The 26,980-nt window shown below is 44.7% G+C and overlaps 2 protein-coding genes and 1 long non-coding RNA gene across 16 annotated transcripts in view; 1 reads left to right on the top strand and 2 right to left on the bottom strand.

Annotated features, from left to right (window-relative positions):
• Positions 1-25: 25 nt before the first annotated feature.
• Positions 26-1,144, bottom strand: LOC122406292 (zinc finger protein 593 homolog). Its single transcript, XM_043411687.1, has 3 exons — positions 567-1,144; positions 345-445; positions 26-271 (listed from the first exon to the last, which is right to left on the bottom strand). Exons 1-3 carry the CDS (start codon positions 654-656, stop codon positions 31-33), a joined length of 432 nt encoding a protein of 143 aa, XP_043267622.1. The 5' UTR covers positions 657-1,144; the 3' UTR covers positions 26-30.
• Positions 934-26,980, top strand: part of Bap170 (Brahma associated protein 170kD) — a 39,868-nt gene continuing 13,821 nt past the window's right edge. For 8 of the 14 annotated variants that reach the window (XM_043411669.1, XM_043411667.1, XM_043411668.1 and 5 more), the window contains exons 1-5: positions 1,198-2,472; positions 4,503-4,943; positions 6,869-6,962; positions 21,961-22,058; positions 24,115-24,266. In XM_043411669.1, the coding sequence (XP_043267604.1) occupies positions 4,852-4,943; positions 6,869-6,962; positions 21,961-22,058; positions 24,115-24,266 (436 nt within the window). In that variant the 5' untranslated portion in view covers positions 1,198-2,472; positions 4,503-4,851. Of the gene's footprint in view, positions 953-1,197; positions 2,526-2,914; positions 3,494-3,751; positions 4,088-4,502; positions 4,944-6,868; positions 6,963-21,960; positions 22,059-24,114; positions 24,267-26,980 lie in introns of those variants that run through there. The other 6 variants (XM_043411662.1, XM_043411659.1, XM_043411658.1 and 3 more) reach the window with 6 other exon arrangements.
• On the bottom strand, positions 21,926-23,369 carry LOC122406293 (uncharacterized). The gene is made up of 3 exons (XR_006259949.1): positions 23,026-23,369; positions 22,657-22,931; positions 21,926-22,427 (listed from the first exon to the last, which is right to left on the bottom strand). It is a non-coding gene; the product is annotated as an uncharacterized lncRNA (long non-coding RNA).

The following is a 26,980-nucleotide window of genomic DNA, read 5'->3' as shown; positions in this document are numbered from 1 at the left end:
GCCAAACTGGAGACTCCGCGAACCGTTAGCCTATTCTGTCCTCACAATTTTAGAATTGGAGAGGCAGTCTGTGTCGGCATCCATTCCTTCGACATCAGAAGCTTTCAAGGTTTCGATCTTGCGCTTTTTGGCCACTTGCCAATTTCCGTGTCCTGCGGCACGTTCCGATTCTTCGATGGTGTAAGGCTCGAGCTCGAGTGCTTTCAATCTGCGTTTGTGAACTTTCGTGCGAAAGTGATCGTCCAACGACCGTTCATTGATAAAGTAGCGACTAGAATATTAGAAAAAAAAATGAGGTTATGTTTAGGCTGGAAAAGACTAGAGGTATAAAAAATTTAACTCACGCGCAATGAACGCAGTAATGCTGTGCGGCGCCGGGTTTGTCGAGATCGATTTCTTGATTCAAAAGTTTCTTTGCGTTTTCGTCTTTAATATCTTCGTCGATCTGAGTCGCCGGGGCAAAAGAAACAAAACAATTACCGAAAAGGTGTACGAAAATGAACCACATGGAAACGCGCGCACGTGCTTTATGCAGTCGAAGCATACACAAGTCTTTGGAGACTCACCTCGTCGAGATCCTTCGTGCGTCTCTTCGTTCTCCAACTTTTTTTCAGATGCCCATCGCCCCTGACATTTTTCCTTCGCTTATACGTCATTTCTTGAATAAATAGGGTTAAAGCAGCGAGTTCTAGGAGGGCATTTAGGTTAGCAAAAAATGGAGTACCCGCGAAACTGCGCTGGAGCGTTCGCAAACGAGTGTACTGCAGCGCATGTAGGCTTGCGACATCTGGTGGGATATGGGTGAACTGGTGGGCGGGAGAAAATGGGAGAAGGGGGTAGATACATCGCTCAGGAAGTACCGCGCGCGCGGTACTTCGAGATCGAGCGCGTGATCCGGAAGATTATAGATCGCGACGTCTTCCGTCATCCATAAAAACGAGCGTTCCGGAAGGTACGAAATAAAAAAGCTTCGTTTGATTTAATTGAACGTTCGGGAGGGTAAAAATGTCGATTTGTATTTTTTTTTTTTCAACACGAAGAACTATGTAGGAAGCGGTGTCGCTAGTTGGCCAGACTGTCCAAGCACGACGTACCGTTCCGGTTCGTCAGTAAATCGTACGATCGTACTGCGAACGGAGCGCGCTTGGTAGTGACTGGCTCCGCCATATTTCACACCGCTACTGCTACCTGCACTCGATTTTTCAAGGAGTGCGAGCGGCTACAATACAGAAATCGCGCGCGGTAGAGCAGAGTAGTGCTCGTCGTCGCGTCGGGGTCGGGAGATTGGGAGTATCTATCCGAAGGAACACGAGAGACTTGACTGCGTCGCTTAGACCCTCTCCCCACCACTCTGTCTCGGTCGTTCTCTCCGTCTCTCTCTTTCGATTCGCGAGTCGCGTGTACGTTCGACGAGTTCTCGTGAAAGCGTGTGTGTATATACCGTTCAGAGACAAATGTTCTCTCGCGGCCGAGTAAAGTGAGCTTCGGCTAAAATTTTCGAGTTTCATGTGTTCGCTGATGCACTGAAGTTTTCATTTTTGGTGTGAAAGACCGAGAGAGAGAAAGGGCCATCTTTGTCGAAGAATTAACGAGAAAAAGCGGAAAGGTGGTGAAAATTAAGACAATGGGACATTATTAAAAAATAAAGAAAAAATCGAGGAATAAAAGAGTAGGACGGAGAAAGACGAGGGAGATGCCGACAAAATTGTAATTACTGGTGTGTTCACAACGAATATTATCATAGAAGAGAGCCTTCTCGTCGTCGCAGACCTCACTCTCTCCCGCGGGCGGGGGTGGGAGTGAGTAAAACATTAGTTGTTTGCAGTGTGCCTGGTCCACCGAGCTCACCCTCTCTCTTTCTCACTCTCTCCCTTTCTTTCGTCTCACTCGCTCGTCGTACAGGTCGAATACTTGTGTGGGTCAACATTTCGCGCTTGTGTGCATCGTAATCGGAATATAGTACGCGCGCGCATCAGTGTAGAGAACAACTCCCCCCGCCCCCCTAGGCCGAGTATCCTAAGTTAATAAAAACTCAGCAAGATGGCGTTGCGATACGACGAATGTAACTAGCGCCTCTAGTGGCAGTGAACGCGGAAATTCAAACGTCCGCCGCTCTGTCGCGAGGAACATCCATTTTGAAAGTAAAAATACTACTACCGCGGTGACCCGGGAGTTTTTCGTGCTTGACGCGGGTGTGTACATACATTAATATACACACCGAAGAAAATCTAGACAGGAAAATAGGTGTAGTGTACCGCGACCTGTGTTTTTTGCGACAAGGTGTCCATTGAGAAGCCGGCATTCTCGATCGGGACGCCGGTTCACTGACAATGACGTGAGATGAGAACGAATAAAAAAAAGGGATACAGCGAAACAGTGGAACGTCAGTGAGTGTATGGGTGCGTGAAAGAGAACAAAAAAATCCAAAGAGAGAAGAGTGACGCTAGCGAGTGTGTAGGATAAATCGCGAAGGTATGTGATAGTGTGTCATTGCGTTCTCGCGAAATCCTCTCCGCGGTAGATACGTGAGTGTGCGTTTAGCACTACATTTGGGAATCTCCTCACGCGTTCTCACTCTCTCTCTCTCTCTCTCTCTCTCTCTCTCTCTCTCTCTCTCTCTCTCTCTCTCTCTCTCTCTCTCTCTCTCTCTCTCTCTAATTCTTGGTGAGCGTGTGGCGCGCCACCGCTGTCTAACTCGACTCGCGCCTCTGGCGGAAGCACAGAAAATACGTTGAGTACGTGTATGTACATATTCGCATGTGTGATTGTTGTAAACGGTGAAAATATCATTCGAGCGGTGAGGGGTAGGGCAGAGGGCTTTGAAGCAGGCAATGGCAATGGATGCCAGAGAGCGGCGAGGTACGCCGCCATTTTGATATACGCTCGCACGTCAAGAAACGCGAACGCAAAATCGCGCGCTCGCGCGTGCCCCTTTTTAACATAATTCGACTTATAGTCGAAAACGACGGGCTCTTTCGTCCGTCCTATAAAAACATAAAAGAAACGCACGCATCCCCTCACAATTGCGGAGCTTCGCACGGGAGAGCGAAAACCGAAAGAGAATTGCGGAGTAGTAATTTTTCTGAAACCGACCTTTTGTTATTCTTTTTATTTTTCTTCGTTATTTTAATATCATTTATTTCCATTGTTTTTGCCCGTTACCCGTCGTGCGCTCGGGTGGGGTCATACATTCGGGGTTTTCGTAGTATCTGGGGGCGTCGCGCCGGGCTTCGTTTGAACGGATCTTTTTCGTATATTTTTTTGTTCCAACGGTGCAGCCGAGTATCCTCACGACGGAGATGAAATGTAAAATAAAATAAAGAAGCGCCCAGTATAGAGGGAGCTTGTGAATTTGTGATTCCTTAGTATGATCTCGAGCATGTGTACACGCCCGTGTGTATATATGGCTGTATGTGTCTGTCTCTCCGAGAGTGTAAAAGTTGGGTAGCGTGCGTCGACGTTGCCTGGTGCCACACGCTGTGACAAGTGACAGGTGAATCGATCCGCTGAGCTTAATACGTTGTCTTGCTGGTGTATGCGCTTGTCTGTAGTTCACCGTGCCTCTTCGTGTTGTGCGCCCGCATATATTCGTGTGTATGTGCGCGTGTGTATGTGAGCGCCATCTCGCGTGTATGCGCGCGAGATAGAACGCGCGCAGAACTAACTCGAGTATTTTCTCGTCGCGTCCGCGGATATCTTTTCTCATCGGTGCGTAAGTGTATATTTCTCGTGTAGTAAACGTACTCGCGAACCGAGTGTATGCAACATACTCGCTAAAACATCGCGCTTGCTCGGTCCCGAATTCTCCAGTCTTTCATCCCGTCCACTTCTGTTTTTTTTTCCTTTTCTTTTTTTTCTGTACTCCTTCCGACTGCACTACGAGACCATCAGCCCCCAAAGTACGTTAACCTCCCTCGCTCGGTAATCTCATCGCGACAAAAACGTATCGCTTTCTCGCGCCGATTCGAATATCTCGTTACGAATGTGCATGTGCTTTTCACCTCAGTTTTCTCGACACTCGCCACGGGATGACGGGACGGGATTCCGTCTGTAAACGAGAGGGAGAGGAATAGAGTGATCGACTACGGTAGACGAGAAATTAGGCGCGCTCTCGAGCGTTCGGGAACCCGCCTTTTTCTTTTTTCTCCCACCCCCTCCGTGCAACATGACAAATATTCGCCTATATCCCGTTTCTTAATTTTATGCGTGCGTTACGCGCGTCCGTTTTCACAAGTCGTCTGTAAAAGTACAATCGTGCTTTTTGTGCTCTTATATTATTAATAAAAATAATGATTGGCCGGAGAATGATTTACGCCTCACAAATTTAGTGTTTTCGTTGCTTTTTTTTGACTGCCTTGTAACACCAAGGATTTGGGCGAAAATGAGCGAGACGAGTGTGAGAGAAAGAAAGAAAAAGGAAAAGAGAGAGAGTGAGAGCAGGGGAAATTGACGTGACACGAAGATGATGCTTTAATGGTGTTTTTTCTTGTTTTTTGTTCAAGCTTTGTGTTGTTCGGAGATCGAAGTGGGATAAAAAGTGGAAAGTGACGGAATTGAAAAACGCAGAAGTGCGGCTTACAGTGAAGCACTCGTGCCGATTGTCTTTCTTTTTTACACTTTGCTTTTTCAACGTCAAGTTTTCGCGTGCCGATGTCGAAATTTGAACGCGTCACCTCGTCCAGACTCGATCCTCGATGTAATCTCGCAGGCACGGCCAAATGTGCCATCCTCGGATTCGATGTTGAAATCAACGTCGCCCTCCCGCAGCATGCGCTAATTTTTTAAATTGCGCTATACTCTTGAATATTCATAATAATTAAATAAATACACCGGCCGATACGAGCAACGACGATGGCTAATATCCTCAACAAGGACCCCGTCACCTATGAACGGGAACGTGACAGCTTCCTCAGGGAGCTTCATCACTTCCACGAAACCAGGGGGTAAGCAATCGCTTTTCTTTACGCTTATCGTTGCTCCCATTTTTTCATCCCTTTTTTTCGACCTTTTCATTGCTTTATCCATTATTTCGTTTCGTTTTGAATTTTCGTCCACCCTCGAAACTACGACGCTGAAGTTTGCAACGAAATGAACGAAATAAATATTTGTAATACAATTTTTCATTTCACGAAGCATCGGTGTAGGTTGCAAAACTACGAATTGTAAATTCGAGAGGCAACGAAATTACGACGCTGAAGTTTCCAACGTTGGAGTTCAACGAAATGAACGAAAAAAACGTTTTTAATTCACCAATTTTTTGTTTCACGAATCGTTGGTGCAGCTTGCAAAGCTACGAATCGCAAATTTGGCAGGGAACAAAATAGGAGAATTACTGGAATTATTGGAGAGTTTTTTTCGATCATTTCGTTGGACTCCAACGGTGGAAACTTCAGCGTCATACGAAATTGAGAAATTGCTGGAATTATTGGAGAGCTTCTTAGATCATTTCGTTGGACTGCAACGTTCCAAACTTCAGCGTCACCTCAAAACTGATGGTTTCATCGAGCTTCACGGAGGATTAAAAATACCGAGAAATTTGAATAATTCGAAAATTCGGTATCGTGTTCCAGCCTCGTTTTTAAATTTCGTTATCGAGCTCGCCATCCGCCGGAGAAAGTGGTTTCTCCAATTTTCAATAGAGACCAATTGCAAACTCACTTTTGCGATCGGTCCTCGAACGCTCCCAAGCGCGTTAATTCCACGAGAATACGAACGACTGAAATGACCCGGAAACGTGCTTTTCGATTCACACGCACGAAGCATTCGCGTCCGTTTTTATCTCTGCTTAACGTCCCGACAATGCTCTCTATTATTCTTACTCATGTCCAAGTGCTCCGAAGTTCAGCATCCACATTTCGATGCTATTTACCTCAAGTGGCGAATGGAAAAATGGAAACTTTAATTATTGGAATTCTTTTGAAAAGTTAACTTCATTCGAGAACGATCAAACTATTCTCGACACTTATCAGTCCATTTCTCCCATTTTTTAAAATCTTTCATAAAATTTATTTCCCTCATCCGCTTCATTCCGGAAAATCACTCAATTTTTTGAGAGCTTGAAAACAACCGATGAGTTCTGGACACAGAGATGACCTTCCGACAGTCTTAAATAAATATTTCGTTCAATCGAAAAAACAAAAATAATCGGTTGCGTACGTGACGGTTGGAAATGAAGTTGAGCTTTCTGCATATTTTCTCGAGAAAAAACGAAGCTGCTCATCTGTCATTGCAGACGACAGTATCGAGTATTTAAAAAATTCAATTCCTTCACGATGAGAACTGAAAAAAATGATCGATGTTAGGAACGTATTAACCGAGCATTTGTATTTTTTTTCTCTACTGTCGTTCAAACCAGATCGTTTCTCAGAGCTCGTTATATCTATAGAGAAGTCGATTGTTTGAAACGAGTCGTTCACGTTCACATGTTAATATTTCAGTCACTCGTTGCAGTGCAAACTCTCTTTCTCTCTCTCTCTTTCTTCTCTTTTTTCCTCTGAAAAAACTTGAGTGTGTAGAGAACGAGCGTAGCAAAAGAACGAGTACAAACTCATCGATAGTAGTTTGAGTATTTGAACGCTTGACGTTCGGAAGATGAAATACTTGTTCGTTTTATCCTCTGACTGCATTAGAAAAAAACGCTCGATTCATTGCTTCCTTCCTGTGAATTTAAATTATTTCGTACAAACGTAATTTTATTTCTGTATTAGTTTTTATTTGATGCGCTCTACTATAAAACGAAAGATTTTGCCACACTGAAAATTATGAATTTTCGATGAACGCATCCAACTGAATTTTCAATGTTTGCGTTTGTCTTCAATCTTTTATTTGTAAAACTTTTTTCACTGATATTTGTATTGATCTTTTTCAGGACGAGTTTCAAGAAATCACCGAAAATCAGTGGCAAGGACATCGATCTCTACCTGCTGTATGTCCTCGTCACAGCCCATGGCGGATGGATGAAAGTGAGTTTCATTAATCACCAACTTTATCGTCGAATAAAATGAAATTTGAGAGAAAAAAAGGTTTTTCCGTGGAGAGAAAATTATAAGGAACATACCCAAAGAAAAGCGAAGTTTGGAGCGACCTAACTCAGGTGGAAAATTGAAAATTCCAATCCTTATCGAATCCCATGCGAAATTTGCGCAGAAAAAAAGTAAGTTAAGGCACAATCATCCCTCAAAATGCATTATTAAAACGAGTTTGAACCGACCTTTTTCGCAGTGACTGAAAGCGTTAGAATGACGGAGATCCAAGGTCTGTAAATGTCTGTTCCGGCGATTAAAAAAAACCTAACTAATCGTGGAAGAAAAACCGAAGCGTAAGAAAGGTATAAGCGTTGCAGTTTGTTGAGTTCGTCGCAGCGACGCTGCACCAAAGTCGTGAATCTTCGTGTGATTAACGAGCCGAAATGCAGCACGGCGAAACACGACGGGCCTTCAACATTCGCTCCGTTTCTTCTGGCCTTTTGACATCGACGAAAAATCCTTCAGCACGAAGGATTGAAGAATTTTATTAAAAAGACTAGCAAAAGAAATGAATCGGCTGTTTTGATTCACTGACGCGACTCCAAGGATCGTAATGATCAATTTTTTCATCTCAACCGCAGCTGCTGCCTGCTCATCTTGAAAGTATTTTCCGGTCGTACAAAAAACTTACTCAATTCTTGTTCGATCAGAGGATATTTTATGCACGCACACAGAGGAGCACGAAAACTAACGTCCCCGATGAGATTCCTCCCCAGTGATGACAGCCAATGTGTAACCAATACTCCGAATATTGTATGCCTATTTTTACCGAAGCTCGACCTTTTTCGATCAATGACAAGGGGATAAGATCGCGCTCGTAACGATACGAGAGCGTGTTCGATTTGCACACTTTCGCTGAGCTTTATCCGAGAATGTTGGGCTTGTAGAATCACTTGTATACTTCCCATGTATGTGTGCACTGCGAAAAGAGATTCGTTGGTTCGAGTAATCGTGGCGACCAATGAATTAACCTGTTTTATTTAGTTCGACACGATTTATTGATTGAAAAATTACGAAACTGGGGTTTGCGAGGTTGGATAAAAAAAAACGAAGTGGATGAAAAAACATTTGTAATTGACCAACTTTTCATTTCACGGAGCATCGGTGTGGCTTGGTAAACTGCGAATTGTAAATTCGGCAGAAAACGAAATTGGAGAATTACTGAAATTAGTGGAGAGCTTTTTTCGATGATTTCGTTGGTCTCCGACGCTGCAAACTTCAGCGTCATGAAAAATGTTGAATCAACCAACTTCTTTTCCCAGTGTGCCTGCCTGCGTGGGTGTGTGTGTGTGTGTGTGCGTGTGCTCGTAGCCTACAAATATCGATCAAATAGCGTTGGGCACTCATCCCGATTACTTAGGAAAGTGACGACAGGCTGACCAACCGTGATTTATTACCGTCAGAAAAAGAGAGAAAAAAAATAGAGAGAGAAAAGAGATGGAGCGTTCGTGAGAATTTTTCAGTACTTTTCGTAGATTCAATCTGATATTTTGATATCTGAGCTTCACCACTCGTTTTATCGTTGTGGGTGCAAATAAATACATTTTTCTTCAGCATTGAATTGGACCTGTAATAGTTATTTTTAAATTGTTCTCCCAGCGTTACAAATATCGTGAATTTCCTGGGGTTCATTGCTACAATTTTCAGGTAAACTTCAGTGACAAAAGTTTGAATTGAAAGTTCAGTTGATCGCTATATTCTAACGTGGGTAATGCATGAATAATGCGAACGACAGTTTCATCATTTTCACGTTATGTAATGTACACGTCTCGCTGCTGATAAATCAATTGTGTTAGTGATGGACAGCTCTGGTAGGGACCCAACGTAACTGCCGAATCGAAAATATTCATTATCGCAGTAATTGATGAACCATTTATGGTTTAATTGAAATTCGTGTCATAATAATCAACCGTTGGATTTCAAGTGCTGAGAAGCTCATTCGAAGGTCCAACGACGTTGCTCTCATTAGCTTTCTCAGCGAGTATCCTTCGTAGGGTCAAACAGAAATTATTTAATGTTGAGGAGTTAAGGTAGAGCTAAGGATTTTTATTTTCTTAAATATTTGCAAAAGAAGCCACTACTGCGCGGCTCTTGTTTATTCGGGATTCGTAGTGGAGAAAAATGCCTTCAAGAAGCACGCAAAAGACGACGTCACACTCTTAACTCGCGACCCATAAAAGCTCGAGCTTAAAATATTTACGTGTACGATCTGTGTGAGCTTCGTTTAATGGAAGGAGAGTCGAGTGAGATGAAAAGAAAAAAACAATTCACGACACGTGTGTTCCGTCGTGTTTTTCGTGGGGCTTTCCAACGCAAAATGTGCTTCAAGAGAAACTCGGAGTTTCAATCTGACAGCTCATTCACGTATTTTTTGTCGACTCATTTCCGCAATTCTCGTCGCCCCAGTTTATGCTTGATTGGAAAGATCGAATGGACTGACGCGTTCACTATGGACGCGTGAAAAAGGGGATGATTTATCGACCGATTGATACTTTGGGAAAATTTTCCCTGCAATTTTATTGCAAACGGAGACCTTCGCAGGTTTCACATAATTGAGCATTATTCATAGACTCAGCCATGAGGAAAAACCCTATTCGACTTACTAGATTTTTTCATCCATTTTCTGTTTTTTCTTTTTTCGATGAATCGACGAGATTCTGTTGGATCAACCGGATGCTCGTTCTGTAAAGTGAAATTAAAAAAATATATAAAAACGAACGAATGTCAAATTCTAACGAAAAGAGAAAGAAAAAGAAAGATCGACTTACTAATCGATTGATTAAGTAAACTTTATTATACCCTGAATAACTATGGAGAAAAGCAGTGAAATAATGACGCTGAAGTTTGCAACGTTAGAGCCCAACGAAATAATGATATAAAAAAATTCTCTACTAATTCCAGTAATTCTTTAGTTTAAACAAAGAAATGATAGCACCCAGTACGATCCATTTGATATCCGATTAATATCTGAAGCATACGTGTATAAATATTGCGTGAAAAATGAATTACAATTACATCCCAATTGACTCGAGCTTCGTCACTTTCGGCCATCCGATTTTTCCTAAGCTAAGGTCGCGATGCCAATGTAAGAAAAATCGGTAAAGAGAGAAAGAGGAAGAGGAAAAGAGCACGATAGCGTGAGCCGAGTAGTGGTGACGGGAAAAATGCGAGAGAGAGAGGGAGTGAGAGTCATCGACACTGCCCCGCGAGCATCGCTTATGCACGTACATATTCCCCCACTCCGTAATCTCGATAGTCGAAAATGGAACGTGCGCGACCTCTCTTACTCTCCTTCCTCGTGGCGTGCACTTTGGATTCCGAAGCGCAGCAATCGCGCACAGACTCGCGGCTGCTCTATACATTGGCATAGAAAAAGAGAAAGGGAGACAGAAAGAGAAAGAGGGAGGGAGAAAAGACTTAATCGAGTATAGGGACGAACCGGAAGTAACGCGAAGGTCAGGGTCAATCACGCGAGAAGGTAGACAGAGAGAGAGAGAATGGACCCCGGGGGCGCGAGCACTGTCGCGTTTTTCAAAGGAGGGGGGAATAGTTCGCAACTCTAATACGGAAAATGGACCGCGTGAAGGGAGAGACAGTGTTGCGTACAGTTTAACTCAAATGTGAGGAGCGACTCTGCTGGGATCGCCATCAGGGACTCGGAGCTCGTGTCGATAAGTTCCTCGAACAAAATCATTTTTTTCCTCTCAAAATCGTCAATTATTCTTCCGTGGCTGAGTCGAGAATACGAAGCATCAAAGCAGAGTCGTGAAAACTTTTCAGCACAGAAAAATAACGCGATTGGACTTTTGGTGCTTCTCGGAATCAGCGATAAATAATATTCGTGTTTATTCAGCGTTAGATTCATAGACGGGAGCAGGAATCGGGATTCCAATATTGATGAGACACCCAGAAACGTACACGAATGCGTGAACTCGAGGGCGTACACTCATCTTGGCGAGCAGCTCGTGCCACGATCGATAAACTCGAACGCATTTTCATACGTTTTTTCAACTATATTGAAAATATTCTTATCTATGCCACCGCAGTGGTTGATATATAGTGATGCGGAGGAATATATTTGTATCGTACAGCGGATGGATATCTGACGATATCGACGAACACAAACCGATATCCGTTCTCGACGAGTCGCTGCAGCCAGAAAGGGAGTTTTTCGTATTCTCTACGGAGATTCGAAGCTCCTCTTCGGGCTCCCATTTCGCAGCTTTCCGAATGTTCTGTCTCTCTCCGCTCGTTTTACTTCCATTCTTCTCTGCCCCTGTCTCTTCTCCCTTTTCGGGTACTTAATCGCTTCGCCATGAAATTTCTGACGCACCAGGTCGTTCACCACAGTGCTGGTTCACCCGCGAAAATATGGTCCCTTGAATAAAAATCGAAACTTGATCATCGTCGTCTTGGAAGCGAAGCAGTTCATGACGTTGAAGTTTGCAACGTTGGAGTCCGACGAAATGGTGTAAAAAAAACTCTCCAATAATTCGAGTAATTCTCCAATTTTCTTCCCTCCCGAATTTACAAACTCGTGGTTTTTCAACCAACAGCGATGCTTCGTCAAATAAATCGGTGAATTACAAGTGTTTTTTTCCTTCATTTCGTTGGACTCCAACGTTGCAAACTTCAGCGTCGTAGCAGTTCGCACTTCGATGTTCACAATTCTGTCTCGTTCTTCTCTCTTTTTCTTGCCCTTCTTCTCTCTCTCGGTCTCACCCTTTTACGCGCCCCTGGTGCTCCCTTTGTGCTCAGTTATGCTCCCGACGAGAGCAAACGCATCATCAATGTTGCCACGACTTTACGACGCATGTCTTGGAACCAAGCGGATTATCAAGTTGGCGTCCATGCATGAGAGAAAAGTACAGAATTCTCCTCATACTTGTGCCAACTCCCTGGATGAAAAGAGGCTCTCCGAACGTGCGTCGTGAACCTCCCAGACAAACTTCCAAGCACTCGTTATCGCGGTCAAAGAATTTCCAAACATGTTTTATATTCGAATTTTTCTCAAAAGGATCATCGAACTCGATGAATACGTCGTTAGCCAGGCGGAGACTTTTCACGGACGGGAATTGACGAAAACAAATTTCTGGGATCCATGAAAATGTCGGAATTTACTTTAATTTATTTTATTCTGTCTAAAACCAGTTTTTTCACAGTACGATATTCCACACTGAGCATCACTTCTGTTTTACGACGTAATTACATTCGTGAATTCATTCAAAATTGGGCAAAGTGCAGGATTTTTCGAATTCATCGAAATTGTTCTATGGTTGAGAAGGAAAACTTTTTCGTGACAAGCGAATCGAAGGTGGGGGAATAACGAGTATGAAATTCAATATTTAAACTCCTGCCAAAGTCGTTCTAATAGAAAAAAAATGGATTACCAGATTGTCGGCGGTTGCAACGTTTTCATCCTTCCGCTGACGTTCGCAGACACTCAAAATTTGCTCGCCATTTTCACCGTGACTTTCTTGGCACCCATTATTCCGTTTTCTCATCGCTGCTGTTTTTTTCCCGCGACACTTATAACGCTCGCGTTTTATTACGTTTGAGGAAAAAAAAAATGTTTGATTTCTGTACAAAACGAAAGTTTCCTGTATGATGAAAAATAAAACAAAAAAGGTAATCCCGTTCGCGATCTCGTTTTGCTCAAGGGCGAGCGAACACGTTTTACGGCCATGGTCGTCTCTAGAAATATAGTCGCCGAAGCGCTCTCGCTGTTCCATAGCTCTCCGCTTCCCTCCGATTCTCTTCGCCCTCTCTTCTGGACCCGATTTTTTCCCTTCGAGTCATATCTCCGCAGCAAAGTCGTCTATGCGCTCTGTTCGTTGCTAGCTCCCTTGTACTTTCCTCGTGCTCTTTCGTCCCTCCATTTATTATCCGAGAGTCGTAAAACTTTCATAGTTTCCAACGTACTCGGATTAAAAATACCGTTCGCGAATACATCGGCCGCATACAAACCCCGAAATGCTCGTCCATCTTGATGGAAAAGAATTTTCTTACCAATTCTCATATTCGACAAAATCTCGGTCAGAAACGATCTTCCGGTGAAGCATTACAAATCCCCGATTGATCCATTGATTCCGTTTCTCACTCGCCGTGCAAGAGGATTGAGCGAACCGAGTGACGTGAATTCGGACAATCGAATATGAATTCGCAGTGGCCTGAATCGTGAAGCGCCGGCGGCACGTTCAGGGCTCAAAGACCAACAGAGTGGGGACGCAGCAGAGAGGACTGACGTGTGAATCGCCAGGTGATTTTCGCAGTGTCTACTCGCAATTCTTGCGCCTCCTTAACACATACATTTATTCCGTCGTTTCCCTCATTTATATTTTACTTCGTTTTTCATCTCTGTGCAGTTTCTTTTGGGTTTTATTATCTCCCACGAGCTCGTGCCAGAAAGGATCAGAGGCTGTGACATAATGCGGAAAATGTCCGATCAATCATTCTCCCCGCACACTCTTTGGGAAAAACCATCATTTTTCTGCGTCTCATTCTTCATAACTTTATTACAATAGAGGACGAGTAAAGGCGCAAAACTGGTCGCTGAATGAATTAGAGACGATGAAACATTGCTCGTTAGATAAGAGCCAGAAATGCAGAGAAGTACACCGAGGAAAGAAATTTGTCGATTTGCCAGAACTTCAGTTCCACCAACAACGGACTTTTGCTGGGCTATTTGAAATTGAGAATTTTTAATTTCGCGTACACTCCCATTGCTTTTTGTTAACAGAAATGCAAAGTGGAGGGAGAGGGGGGCAAATTAATTTTCGCGGATTCTTCTTCGTAACCCTGAAATCTTGGAAGTACGGCAGTCAAAAGTTCACAAACATTCATAGCATCGATGATTGAAAATGTATTGAAATTGGAATAATGAAAGTGCGACAAGAGTTTTCGGTCATCGGTCATTATCCCGGGAAAATTAACTCGATACTAAAAAAACTGAGCATACGATTGACAATATAAGGTGAATTCGAACAACGCAAAATCTGAATTCTAATCACAAAAAAGATTTTCAAGCTCAACGACGACGATTCGCTGATTTTTATTACCGAGACAAATGAAAATAAATCCAGATTTTAATGACGCTCAAGTTTGCGGCGTTCGAGTCCAACGAAGTCATCTAAAAAAGCTCTCCAATATAATTCCACTAATTCTCAAATTTCGTTCCCCGCCGAATTTGCAATTCGCAGTTTTTCAACCTACACCGCGATGCTTCCTGAGATGGAAGATGGTCAATTACAAATGTTTTTTCCCCTTCATTTCGTTGGATTACAACCTTGCAAACTTCAACGTCGTAGATTTTATCGATGCCCAGACAATTTTTCTAATGTAAACAAAAAAAAACGTGACGGTACACGAATGTACAAATATTCATGAAAACCAGAGCTCAATAGCTAAGATGCAAAGAAAAACGAACGCATTTGTATGTGGAAAAGAGACGATTTCCTATGATAAAAAAAAAAAGAAATAAAGTAGAAAAAGAAAAACGTCAAGTTTCCTACGTGCGTGGAGTTTCTCTCAGAGCGTTTCCTTTTTCGTTTGTTTGTGAGAGTCGCATATCTATATTGATAGGTGCTATTGCTACTGATGGTACGCCGCTATGCAAACTGTGCTGCGGTGCCGGGGACGCACACGGAGGAGAGCACACATAGAGACTGAGAGGCAGAGCAGAGCAGCAGGAAGGCTACAAAGGCGCGCACACACGCGCGCGCACACAGGCTAGGCGCGAGTTGGGAATCGTCGAGGTACGAGCAGCGATCGTCCTAGGAGAGCCTGGTGACTCTTGCCTCTCTCTCCGGTGGTTCGGTCGATACGGCAACACCGCGCCCTGCCTGCCGCGCATACCGGCACCGCCGCAGAGCCAGCAGTGCGCACCCAGGCCACGAGAACGAAAGAAAGAGAGGCCGCGAGACGGTGAAAGACGGGAGACGCGTACGGTTGCGCGGAGCTATTAACCGAACGGCGAGGCGGAAGAGGCCGAGAGAGCGAGCGAGAGCGAGCTAGAAATCCGGCAACCCTGTTTGGATACGAGAACCGGAGTTCTGCGAGGTTCGGCATAGCCTGCAGCGCAAGAGCGAGAGCCTGACGTAAAACCAGAGCCGGCGAAAGAGCAAGGGAGATAAATATACACGAATACATATATATATATACATAAAAATAGCCACGCGGTGCGAGAAAGAGAGAGGGAAAGAAAGAATAAGAAGGCAGAGCCCATCGCGCACAGCTCGAGAGCAGTTCGCGACCTCGTGTTGCACACACGTGCATCGGGAGAGACTGCACCAGACGAGAACGAGAGAGAGAGACGGAGCTCGCTGTAACACCGGAGCATCCGAAAACTCGGAATCGCCCTCGACTCTCGGAGCTCTCAAACGACATTTTTTCTCAAGCTCCAACGCTCCGTTTCCTTTTCATTCAAATTTGACTTTTCTTTTTCCACCTTCTTCTATATCTCGTAGTTTTTTTTCTCACACTCTCGAGAAACGCCGAGAGGTGCTAATGTCGCGTCCGCGCGCACGTTTCAGTGCCCGCGTTCTCACGTCTACGCGGTTGCAAAGGATCGAGGAATCGAAGTACTTCCTTTCATTTTTATTCCCTTCGATCGAATCCTAATCGAGTACGATGCAATCGGGGATCCAATCATTCAGGTTAGGATTCCGCACGAGCTTGCATACACCGGCGCACTCACACACACACACACACACACACACGAAAGTTGTGTGTACTTCGGCGAGCTGCAAAGAGACGACGAGAGAAGGGGGCTGGCGTTTGTAACGTTGCCGCACGGTGCGACGAACGAACCGCTCGAAAACCTCGATCGTATCGTACGACTCGGCAACGTCGCTCTTCCCCCCGACACTCCCGTGTCGCGGTCTCCTTCTCTCTGCTCTCCATACGTACAGACATTTTTTAATGTGTCGCTTTGTGTACGTACGCGCGGGGAAATTGAACCTCTCGGTACAGTTTTAGATACGCTGTCAGCTGAAAACCTTTCATCACAGCGTTCAGCCTCGTCGCAGGACGACAGAAACTCAGCATTGCAGCGAGAACCACGTCCAAGCACGAGACAAACGATACGAAGGCAATACTTCCTTGTTCATTATACGAGTGCGTGCGCACTCGCTCGCTGGACGGGGAAACCATTCGGTTGCTCCTAAACCAAACAATTTACCATGAAAATTAGGTGGACCAGGGAAGCCGTTGATTTTATATGGAACTATTGAAAACTGACGTTTGAGAACTTTGGGATATTGAGATTTGAACGGCGCTGAAGTTCGCAATGTTGCAATACAACGAAACTAACGATGTATGCTACAAAAGTCTAAATAATTAGAAATTTATCAAATTTGGTGATAATGTTCTTCAACATCGAGTGCGAAAACACTGTTTTTTTTCAAAATTTTCTTCTGCTTAGTTATCGAGTAATTACGCATTAAAGCAGATTTCTTATGCCCGGAATGTTTACCTATATATACGGAAACGCTATGCTTATACGCGTGAACTTTAGTGATCGATTGCTCGATAACTGTATACAGAAGAAAAATCTTAAAAAATTCGTATTGTCAAATTTGGCACTAAAGAATACGTTCGCGAAATTTTATAAAATTCTTATCATTTTGAAATTTTTTATGTTTTCAGCATGGTTTAGCATGCCAACATTGTAAGCCTGTACCAAATATCCTTAAGGAAAATGACGTTTGTAGCTCAACGATTTTTTATTTCGCGAAGCATGGTGTGGCTTGAAAAACTATACGAATTGCAAATTGCGTGAGGGAACGAAAGTGGAATTTTTGGAGGGTTTTTTGTAGATGATTTCGTTGGGCTCCAACGTTCCGAACTTCGGCGTCATTGAATTTGAGTATTTCAAGCAGCATTGAGTGATGCAGCTGCATGGGAACGGCTGTCGCAGATGTTTTTCGACAGGCTTTCATTTTCCCGAGGAAAAATATAAATATGCGGGAAACGTCTTCGAGAGTTCGTTATTCTGAATATTTTATTGATACTTTCGATTTTTGACCGCGCGAAACGTGGACCTGGCCCTCGTTGAGCCTCGTCTGAACCCAACGATACGGTGCTCGTCACCGATTTTTCTAAATGGAATTACGATCAGCGAGTTTACGATACCGACTGTTAAGCACGAACGCGAGATTTCTACGCAACGTTATTTTTATGCCGAGATCGTTTTTTCTCGCTCTCTAATAACTCGACGAAATGCAGATGAACCGTTCGCGTCGACGACCACGTACGTGGCTGTCTCCAAGGGAGACTCTTTCTCTCTCCGTTCCACGCGCAGCCGTTCGTCAAATGAGCCCGCGAACCCGCGCTCCGACTGTATTTTGTCTCTCCCACGATCTCTGCGCGTACGCATATGGGATATGAGCCGAAGGAGAGGATGATTTGAATTCTGCATCGTCGGGAATTCAGCGAAACAAACTTTCCACTCATCTTTTTTCCTACTCCCCAATATTCGAATCTATTTATACAGCTTTCTCGATTTTTTCACTCGCGCATCAAAAGCTGGTTGCGCCGTCAACTTTGCTTGGCACTGTGCCTCCGAGTGAGACTCCACTGATCGTGTAATTGAAGAAAATTCAATGAAAAATCGTAGCATTTTCAAAACTCATCGAACCCGAGAAAATACACAGAGATTAAGAAAATAAACTTTCGCAAAGTGCCTCAAAAGCTCGTTTCCCGAGTACAGAAACTCCAGGAATCGTGTGGCTGAAAAATCATTTTTTGGCCATCAAGCAGCGTCGGTTTCGTCCACCTCGGTGGCTCTACCTTCGACACGTATTTTCAAATCTCTGATCCAGAGTCGCACGCAGACTTTTTATGAAAGAAGTCTCCACTTTTGCCGGCGTCCATGCACACTTCACGAGACTTCACACTTCTTTCTCCCTCTCTAAGCGCACCGCGAAAATACTCGCGGTGATTCCCGCGCCCGCGCACCTTACCGACATAATGATGGCCTTGGCCGCCACGAAGACCATTGAACATAGTAAGGTACATGTATCGCAGATCACAGACCCTCTGCGCTAAACCATTACTCTTGCGATGCTCCGCGCACGCCGCTCAATTCTCCTTCCCTCGCTCCATCTCTCTCTCTCTCTCTCTCTCGGTCGATCATCGTCAGCCAGGGCCAGCACGAGCCAGGGGGTCACTGCACTTTTATGCACACGAGCACGCTCGCGAGCCTCGCGTGTGTGCCCATCTCGGGGCAATGACGCGGACGCCGATCACCGGGTTCCACCGCGAGATGTTCCGCGACTTCCCTTACTCCTCGACCCAACTGCACGTGCTCATTCACAAACTATTTTGCGCTTTACAGTTTTTCTAGCGCTGAAGAATGATAATCATTCGTAAGCGGCGGTGTTGCCAGAGTTTTATTTAAATTTATTAAAAGCGCCGAACGACGAAGCTCAAACTCGACTTTGTCCGTCCCGAATCGAATCGTCCAAAGCGTTTTGTGCGCTTTTCGGCGCGAGCCTTGTTGTATCCTCTGGACTCGTTGATCCTCGAAATGACAGCAAAAAGACAGCAGAAACGAAATACATAAATTCTTTGAATTTGAAGAAACTTGTACGAGTTTATCGCCAAGAGGCTGCGAAGGGAGGAATGAAAGAAGCGTTTATTCCACGACCAAGCCGGAAGGAGAGTCGTAAAGATTTAATGCGTCGAGTTAGGTGGAACGAAACTAAAATAAAAATGTACATTCAATTCGTGCGGTCAGTCAGCGATCGGCGGCGATGAATCCTTCCCCAAGAAATATAAATCGAGAAAACAAATATTAGTCGAGAATACTCGCTACTTTTGTATTCAGATTTTATCGCGTTTGTCCCATCAATTGAGTGGCAACGGCACGCGCACGAATCGCATTATTTTCTACCCGTAAAATAAAAGCAACCAAGAATAAAGTCGGACTGAAAAAATAATGAGAATCTCGAAGACACGATAGTGGTTTTCACGAAAATGCCTGCAAGTTTGTAAACTTTCTTGAGATTTAGGATTGAGCGAAGGAGCACGTTCCGCGAGGTCGTGTGCGAGTAAACAAAATGGTTTATAGCAAGCACAGCAGCGACATTAGATTATGCGAGAAGAGACGTCGACAACAACAACGTCGTCGACGGTGAGGAGGAAGACGAGGAGCGGCGATCAGCTGATCTCGTCGACGAGTCGGCAGACCGCGCGTCGCCGAAACCTCGTTTTCCCCTGTCCCTGTTACGCGGGGGTCCACCCTTGCCCCTACTCTCACTCCAGTCCTCCGGTGTTTCCCTCCCGTGTGTCTTGCTCTCTCGAACCGTTTCCCTGCCCCTTGCCTCCTCTAAAAATTTTCTCTTCCACCACTTGGAGCCTCTCCACATGACATTTCACCCTCCCCCCTCGGCGTTGCTCTCGTTCTCTTTCCCTCTCGCTCTTGTCACTCCGCAACCTCCACCGACGCTTCCTGCTCTTCCTCCTCCCTGTCCTCTTTAGCGCCCTCTCCCCCCCTCTGCCGCTGCCCTCAGCATTCCGAGAACCTCGAACGATCAGCTGTTGCTTGGCTTGGGAGAGAGAGAACTGTCAGTCGCGCGTTGTGCTCTGGGCCCGCTGGTTGAACCACGTGGCTATCCACTCGTGTGCGATCCTCTGTATGTGTATCAACTTTGTCCCTCTCCCACTTCTCGCCTCTCTCTCTCTCGCTCTCCCTATCAGCCCCGCTTCTCTCTCGGACGCGCTTCTGTCCCTCTCTTTCCCCAATTCTCTCCTGACTCCGTCTCCTTCTCTCGCTCTCCCCCCTCCCGACTTCGATTCTTGCCCTCTCCAGTGTACACCGATGAACGAAACTCAACTCCGGGCTCGTTGATATATTCGGCTTCAAGAATAGATCGCGCACTGCGCTCCGTTCATCATCGAGATAATACGATCAGCAAAATGTTTCCAAGCCGATCGAGCAGCGCGCCAGTCAGCATCGTCGGGGACTCTCAGCCAGCGGGATTCGCACACACAATTCGACGACGAAACCTGCCTGTTTTTCTCTTTAGCGGCGAATCTTCGTACGAGAAATGAAGTCTCGTTTGAAGCGTGGACCGAGAGCAGCCGTTCCAGAGAAACGTGTGTCGCTCGGCCCTCCTTTTGCTGTGTCGAATTTTCCTACTTCGAAGTAGCCTCAAGAATTCGAACCGCTGAAAAGGTGCTCAAATTTTGTTTCGCGCGGCGTTTTATATTCAAGATTAACGGACGAAGCGTAGCCCCGGATCGAAGGTAGAATTCGGCGGGAAGAAGTGGAACTCGGAAGCCCGCGGGAGAAAGAGAGCGAGAGTCGAAGAGTCTTGGAGGGCCGTCACAGAGAGAGAGAGAGCAGAGGAAGCGGTGCGAGAGAGATGGAAACAAACCATGTCCTACCCCACGAGACAGCACGTGGTGATCGCACTCGCACACTAGCAAACATCGACGAAGATACACCGGCTCGCGGGCGTTCGCTCACTCGCGCTTTGCTCCCGGCACGACGATGACGGCCGCGACGACGACGTCGAGCACGTGGACTCGCGACACGCTTCGCTCGACTCTTTGCCCTGAGAAGTTTGCCGCGCTTGCGCTCTCATTATGCATCGTTTGCGCTCGCGAAATTATTCCCCTTCCTCTATTTCTCGATTCGCGTACACGTACCGCGTATAGGTTGCACGAAGCGCTTCGTAGTATTCTCGTTTGAGGACCGTCAAGGTCGAGCAATGTCGCGAGATCGGGATCGATCGCCCAGAACTTCTCGATCGCGATCGCGTGTCGCTCGGCTTTCTTAGTCCGATCGCCCTTTGTACGTGGGCACGAAAGATTGAGTCCGAAATGGCTCGAGAAGCTGGAGCCTTCTCGGTCGTTGGCTAAACTTGTCAATGAATTCGAACGAAGTGCTATGATTTTCTTCTCCTCTTATCGACCGGTAACGCCAGCTTGATGAAAAAAGTTTGAAGATTTCATCCGTTACGCCAGCCATGTTCCGTGAAGGGCATTTAGTCGAGCGAACGAAACTTGCTCGAAGCTTTCCGTTGAATCTAAAGCGGCTGCTCATACGTCAAATTAGATCTGTATCATTTTCCAAAAGAACTCTCCACAAGAACTTATTCAGTGCTAAAGAATCATCGCCGCGAAAATCCGCCTCCACATTGGAGTTCGACTTGAGAGTATTTTTTCTCCACGACCAATTTGAAAGTTTTTCACGCAATTCAACCTCGCAAATGTATCGGGTTCGCTTGGAATCATCGAGTGCCATTTGTGCTGCACCTTCGTCTCAACGTTCGGCCACGTGACTCGATAATAGAGTTAAAAATACCGAGAAATGTTATACGTGTCCGGGATCTTTGAATTTGTTCCTTTTTTCAACAATCGTTTTCTCGTTGGATTAGCAAAACGCAAAATAAAGCTGCGCAACTTTTGATGGTCGGCCGACGTGCGAATGTTCGACTTCAGCACGATTTCATCTCACGTCGTTTATTTTAATCCGCTTCCAACGTTGGGATTCCTATTGTTATGAAATGTGGCAAATCATCGTCACAGGTTATAAAATCGTGGACGAGGTCATCCACCAGCGCGGCGCCTCGCTGCCCGTCGTCGACGACGCCGAAAATAGACACTTCGGGCTTGGATCCAGAGAGCACTGTCCTACTGATCCTCCCCGACGGAATCGTACGATTTCTTTAGCAAACCGCCATCTTCGAATTATCAAAAGGCAACAATAGTCACGAGTTAGGTCGAATTTGTTCGGTGTCATTCTCGAGTCATCCGCTCCCGTTTTCGCCTCATTTTTATGAATTTTCCAAAATCCTCTTCCTTATTATCTTTTTTATCCATCAAATGAGAAATTCCTTATTTACAGAGTGAGTTTAATCTTGACATTCGATCGAGAGGATCGAGCCCCCGCTTATCAGTTTTATTCATATACATTATTTTGTTACAGGTAAACACGAGAAACGAATGGTCGGCATTGTGCGAACAATTTCACCTGCCTGGCGGCTGTGTAAACAGTGGTGTCGGACTCAAGCAAATTTATCTCCGGTACGTCAACGCGTATTCCATCATATTTCGTATACTCGCTGATAAGTTTAACTTTTTTACGTTTTTTTTTTCAACTCATTACAAATTTATGGAATAAAACAAACCGTTGTTCTCGTTGTTTTTGAAAAAGATGAGCAGACAAAAAATTATCTACTCGATTGGTCGATTCAACGAATTTTAGTACCTCCTGGACGTTTTTATTTAAAAAAAAAACATTTTTCTGATGATCTACGGGCAAAACGAATCTTTTCATTTTTCCCTGTTGTCTTTAACTTTCAATACATTTTATCGTGTACCAAGGAACTTGGAAGAGTCTCTGGGCAAACACTCTGACAGCTCTGTCGTCTGTGGGCCCCGGGGGCTTTGTGTCTAAAATATATTTTCCAAACTTTACTAACGCAACTGAATATTTCGGAAAATCTTATTAATTCAAATCCATATTAAGATGATAAACGAAAAAAAATGTGTCAAGATATTTCCATTCGTGTCGCCAGATTCAAAAACACCAGCAGAATCGAAATTTCTTACGATAGAATATCACACTTCTGGCAATGGAAAATTATAAGACCGCGATAAAAATTGACTCTTTCGAATTTACTTGTGATCACATGGCCGTTGATCGAAACATCCGACTGTCGTGGAATATCGTTTCACGTTCTCAACATCCAATTCCGCAATGTTCGTCCAAAATGGTCGATATTTTTCCTCATTTCCCTCGAAAAATTTCCAAAAAATATTCATCCGGACCGAAGACACGTTTCATGCACAAGTACGAAAATTGCTAATCCCGCTACTGCAGTAACCCTCGTTAGTGGTTCCCATTTTCAGCGTATTCCGGTTCGAGTTTACTGCACTATTTTAATCGTACTTAGCCTGCGAGGAGTCAATATTTCATTGAATTTTAATCGACTCTGATTTATCCGAGTTTTCTGACAACTGAAACGACATTGCTCGAGTAAAGCCGTACCTGCTGGAAGCCGACTGAGTGAATGTACGAAAACGGTACGTTTGCAGGCTCTCCTCCATCGCGAGAGTCCCGGGACTCGCGGACTTCATTCATGCTCGCTACGAGAGAGTCACGTGGCCCCGATCGAGCCGGTGGGCAACACGAGTCTCTCTCCCTCTCCCCCTCCCTCTGCTGCTCATTTTTCTTCTATCTTCGTCTTCACCCTGCGATCAGCAGCGGGGGCTGAGCGCTCGACGCACTTTGCCGGTCTCGCACACGTGGTCGCCACGTTGGATGAGAGCGACCAAGTCCATCGCTGCTACTCAGCTCTCCTCTGGCTCTGCTACGACTACTGCCTACCTACGGTCTTCGCTCCGACGATGTCGAGCACCTACTGAAACGACCGCGAGCTCTACTGTCTCTCGTTGCATGAATGGCGATGCCCTACAACCATTTCTCCCCCTCCTCCCTCCAATCTTCGCTGTACCAACCCGACTCTTCTTCCGTTAACCACCCACTCGTTTCTCTCTCGTCTCTTCGTCATGTATTTTCGCTCTTCTTTCCCGCTTCTCTAGCCAAAGCAACAAATTGCATCACCTGCTGACCAAATTCCATATTCACCAAATACCATTCGTCAACCTTCACTGCTTCGTTAAGATATTCGCCCAACTGCTGAGCCACGGATCATCTCACCAATGTTTATTCATTGGATCCGAATATCCTGGCAATTCAGTAGCGCGTGCAATTTTGAAACGTAACCAGCGAGCTTCGTGGGACAGGAGTTTTCCTTGCTTTTGTAAAATCGAGTTTTTTTTTTGTAGAGGTTGGAGCTTTGCTCGCAGTCGCAGACTCAGTTTCAACTGAGTAGTTTGTACGATTATTGTAAATATTGTGAACTATCGCGGGAACTAAAAGAATTGGGAAGGAAAAAGAAAATTTTGAGAACGTTGTAATAGGGTTTGTCAATTTATCAGGCTGTAATTCCATTAATGAGTTGAGAAAAAATACTTCTAAAATGGCTTGAAACAATTTTTTCAATGGATCGTTGCAGTTCATTTTTTCCATTCATTCTGACAAAGTTTCTAATTAAATTGTTCAACATTTTCACAGGTATCTCGATAGGTACGAGAAAGTACATTTTCTTGGCGAGGATGGTCAACAGGCTGACGACGAGGATGAGGACTCTCGACACCGGAAATGGTCGGCAAGAGCACTGCACTCGGTTCCTCTCACTTACAACTACCATCAACACAATGTTGCAGGTTTGTGTTAATGAAAACACTCGGTTAAAATGGGAGTGCAATTCGAGGAGGGGCCTTGGCATGATTTTGAACTCTTCAAGAGCATCGGCACATCGGCAACTTCGTGAAAACCCTGCTGCCCATTCTTTCCGTCATACTTGAGTTTTTCGAGTATGAAAAACACTTGGTCGCATTCTCCGTTCCTCGGAGGATAAGGTGTGTCCTTCCGCTTCCTCGTGACATCGAGCGCCCCCGAGAAATGATTGGAACTCGCTATTCAGCTGTTTCTGCTCTCGCATTCACGCAACTGGTGAATCGCCTTTATCTCGGCCGACGACGAGAGAAAAGTGCTGAATCAAAAAACGAAGGAAGATTGAACGGACGAACTTTCTTTCTGCTGAGATCGAAGAATATTTCCAACGTCGTTCTGGTGTCGAAAATGATTGTTTTTCTGACGGATCCGACATCTCGATTATTCTCGATCGCAAGGGCTTCGTTAAACGATCGAATGATTGATCGCATCTGAATTTTGCCGAAGCTACATTTTGAAGAATGCAGTTCTTTTGGGCACAAAAATTTTCATGAAATCATTCGATGATCGGTTACTCACAGTCGATTATTATTCGAGGCCAACGATATGACGAGTCGTGAAAAAAAACGTAATTTTTCTTGCCAGCTTTGGGAATTTAGTATCATGACCCTCTTTTGGAACTTTATTTTTCGAACTGGCAATTCAAATTTTAAGCAAACAACCCCGAAAACAGTGTATTAGCTCCGCGTACAGCATTTTTAGATCTTCGAATCATCATCTAAAATTCTAACCGAATATATTTTCCACATGAAATTAATAAAAAGTGAAAATTAATTTTTTCCATTCTTTTTCCAAGTATCGAAGATCTCTGGAGCGTCGTGATATTCAATTGCTCGTCTTTGTCATCGGCTCCCCTTGCACGTCGAATTTCTCTTGTGAGCGGAATAAACGAGGCGTTAAACCGTCAACGAAATATATAGATACAAAGAAAAACGAGACGCGATGATAGCACCTCACCTCGGGCTCCGTAGACGCCCGAGTCTCGGGTTAAAATACACGTTTCTCGGTCTATAATCGTGGCGCTTGCGCGGCTCCGAGTCCTCTCTAGCTTGGCTTGTTCCACCAGCAACAGCGCCAGGTCGAATGTGCAGGCACACCGGAAACGAAAGTCTAGAGAGGGTGCTAAACGAAATACAATTGTTACACGGAACGACCCCCCACGGAGATTTGTCAACGGCGGCTCAATCGACGGGCAACCTCAACAATCAACCAATATTACCTCACTGCGAAATCAAACAGCGATTATTCTCCAACTAAATATCTCGTACAATTTCACGTCGCTGGTCTCGCATGCTAGTCTTTCTCCGCTATTGATTTCTCTCTAATTTTCGAAAGATTCCATAAAAAATTGATCGATTCAGTCGAATTTCATTTTCATTTCTTGCTGGCTCGTCAAATCCGTTCTGAAATTTCAATACTTTTAGTTTCAATCGACATTAAAACTGTCGTTTATAAAAATTGTAGACAAATCTACGAGGATTTTAGCTCGATCTCAGTCAGAACTTGCAAGATGTTGAAAAGCCTGAATTTACAGCACAAATGAGTCGTAAAGTTGAGATTTGCGTGGGTAATTCTGTAAAAATACCTGAAAAAGTGAGTTTTCAGACCGAAGAGTGATTCGTTAATTGTGAAGGTAAATCGGAATACTAGTAAATAAGGACAGAAACGAGAGGATGGAAAAGTGATGAAAAGAAAGATGAAGTTGAACACAATGGAAAGAAAAAAAAAGCAGCAGCAGCAGCAAGGACGAAGAACTGTCGGGAACGAGGGCGATAAAGACGAAACGAAGCTGATGCGGTAGGCTACGCCGAGAGAGCCATGATCAATAAGCGTTTGTACGGGGAATATAGAAAGAGACAGCAAGAGTTATACCCTCCTATAATGGTTTCTGGCCGAGGTTGACTCCCACATTTACTCAATATTATTACCATCACAAATACAAGGCAAACCTCACACCGGTAGAGAAGCAGAATTGCGAGAAGCGGCAACCCCGGTCCAGCGCTTGCGTATTACTTTTCCAAGACAACTGTTTCAAGTTCCGGTGAAGCTCACCAATTCGCAAGTTCTATTCGTCCGTTTTCACGCCACAGAAACTCCATCGATGAGTTGACTCTGCGCCGCTAAACTTCTGAACTCTGATCCTTGTTATTTTTCTCATCTACATATTTTTTTTACTTCTATTTATCTGCATTTCATTTCTCGTCGGCCGAGCGAAGAACGTAGCTGCTTTGATCGTCTCGACAAATATTTTTTACCTCCGCCGGAATCACCCTTCGAATATAATATTCTCAGAAAGGTTTTTAGCCATCTTTCGCTTTGTGTATTTAAGAATTCGCTGTTCGAGCATTAGCTCACTCTGCGACGAAACGCGATCAAAGAGTCCCGGAAAGCATTATGTACTCGCTCCTTTTTTCTTTCTTTTCACACTATACTCAACGAGATGATGATCTTTATACGCGCGACGGACTTGGCTATTTGGCAAAATGCCCCATCAGCTCGAATGCCGGGACAAATCATCTCCGATTCCGATTATTTTTACATCTTTATTTTTATACTTCATTCATTATTTTTCCTTCATTTTCCTCGTGCCGATTGCCGATTACGCTGTTGATTGACGCACTAAAAATTTACCTGTCATAACACA

This window comes from Venturia canescens, chromosome 2, assembly GCF_019457755.1.
Source record: "Venturia canescens isolate UGA chromosome 2, ASM1945775v1, whole genome shotgun sequence".
In the NCBI taxonomy this organism is placed as follows: Eukaryota; Metazoa; Arthropoda; class Insecta; order Hymenoptera; family Ichneumonidae; genus Venturia; species Venturia canescens.
Note: the sequence above shows the minus strand (reverse complement) of the source record. Positions and strands in the feature narration are given on the sequence as shown.

Bases quoted from the DNA above. Each gene is read 5' to 3' on its own strand.
- LOC122406292 (XM_043411687.1), bottom strand. From the start codon at position 656: ATGACGTATAAGCGAAGGAAAAATGTCAGGGGCGATGGGCATCTGAAA. The intron at 446-566 runs GTGAGTCTCCAA...CCGGCGACTCAG, and splicing joins GCACGAAGGATCTCGACGAG to ATCGACGAAGATATTAAAGA. The intron at 272-344 runs GTGAGTTAAATT...CTAATATTCTAG, and splicing joins CATTACTGCGTTCATTGCGC to TCGCTACTTTATCAATGAAC.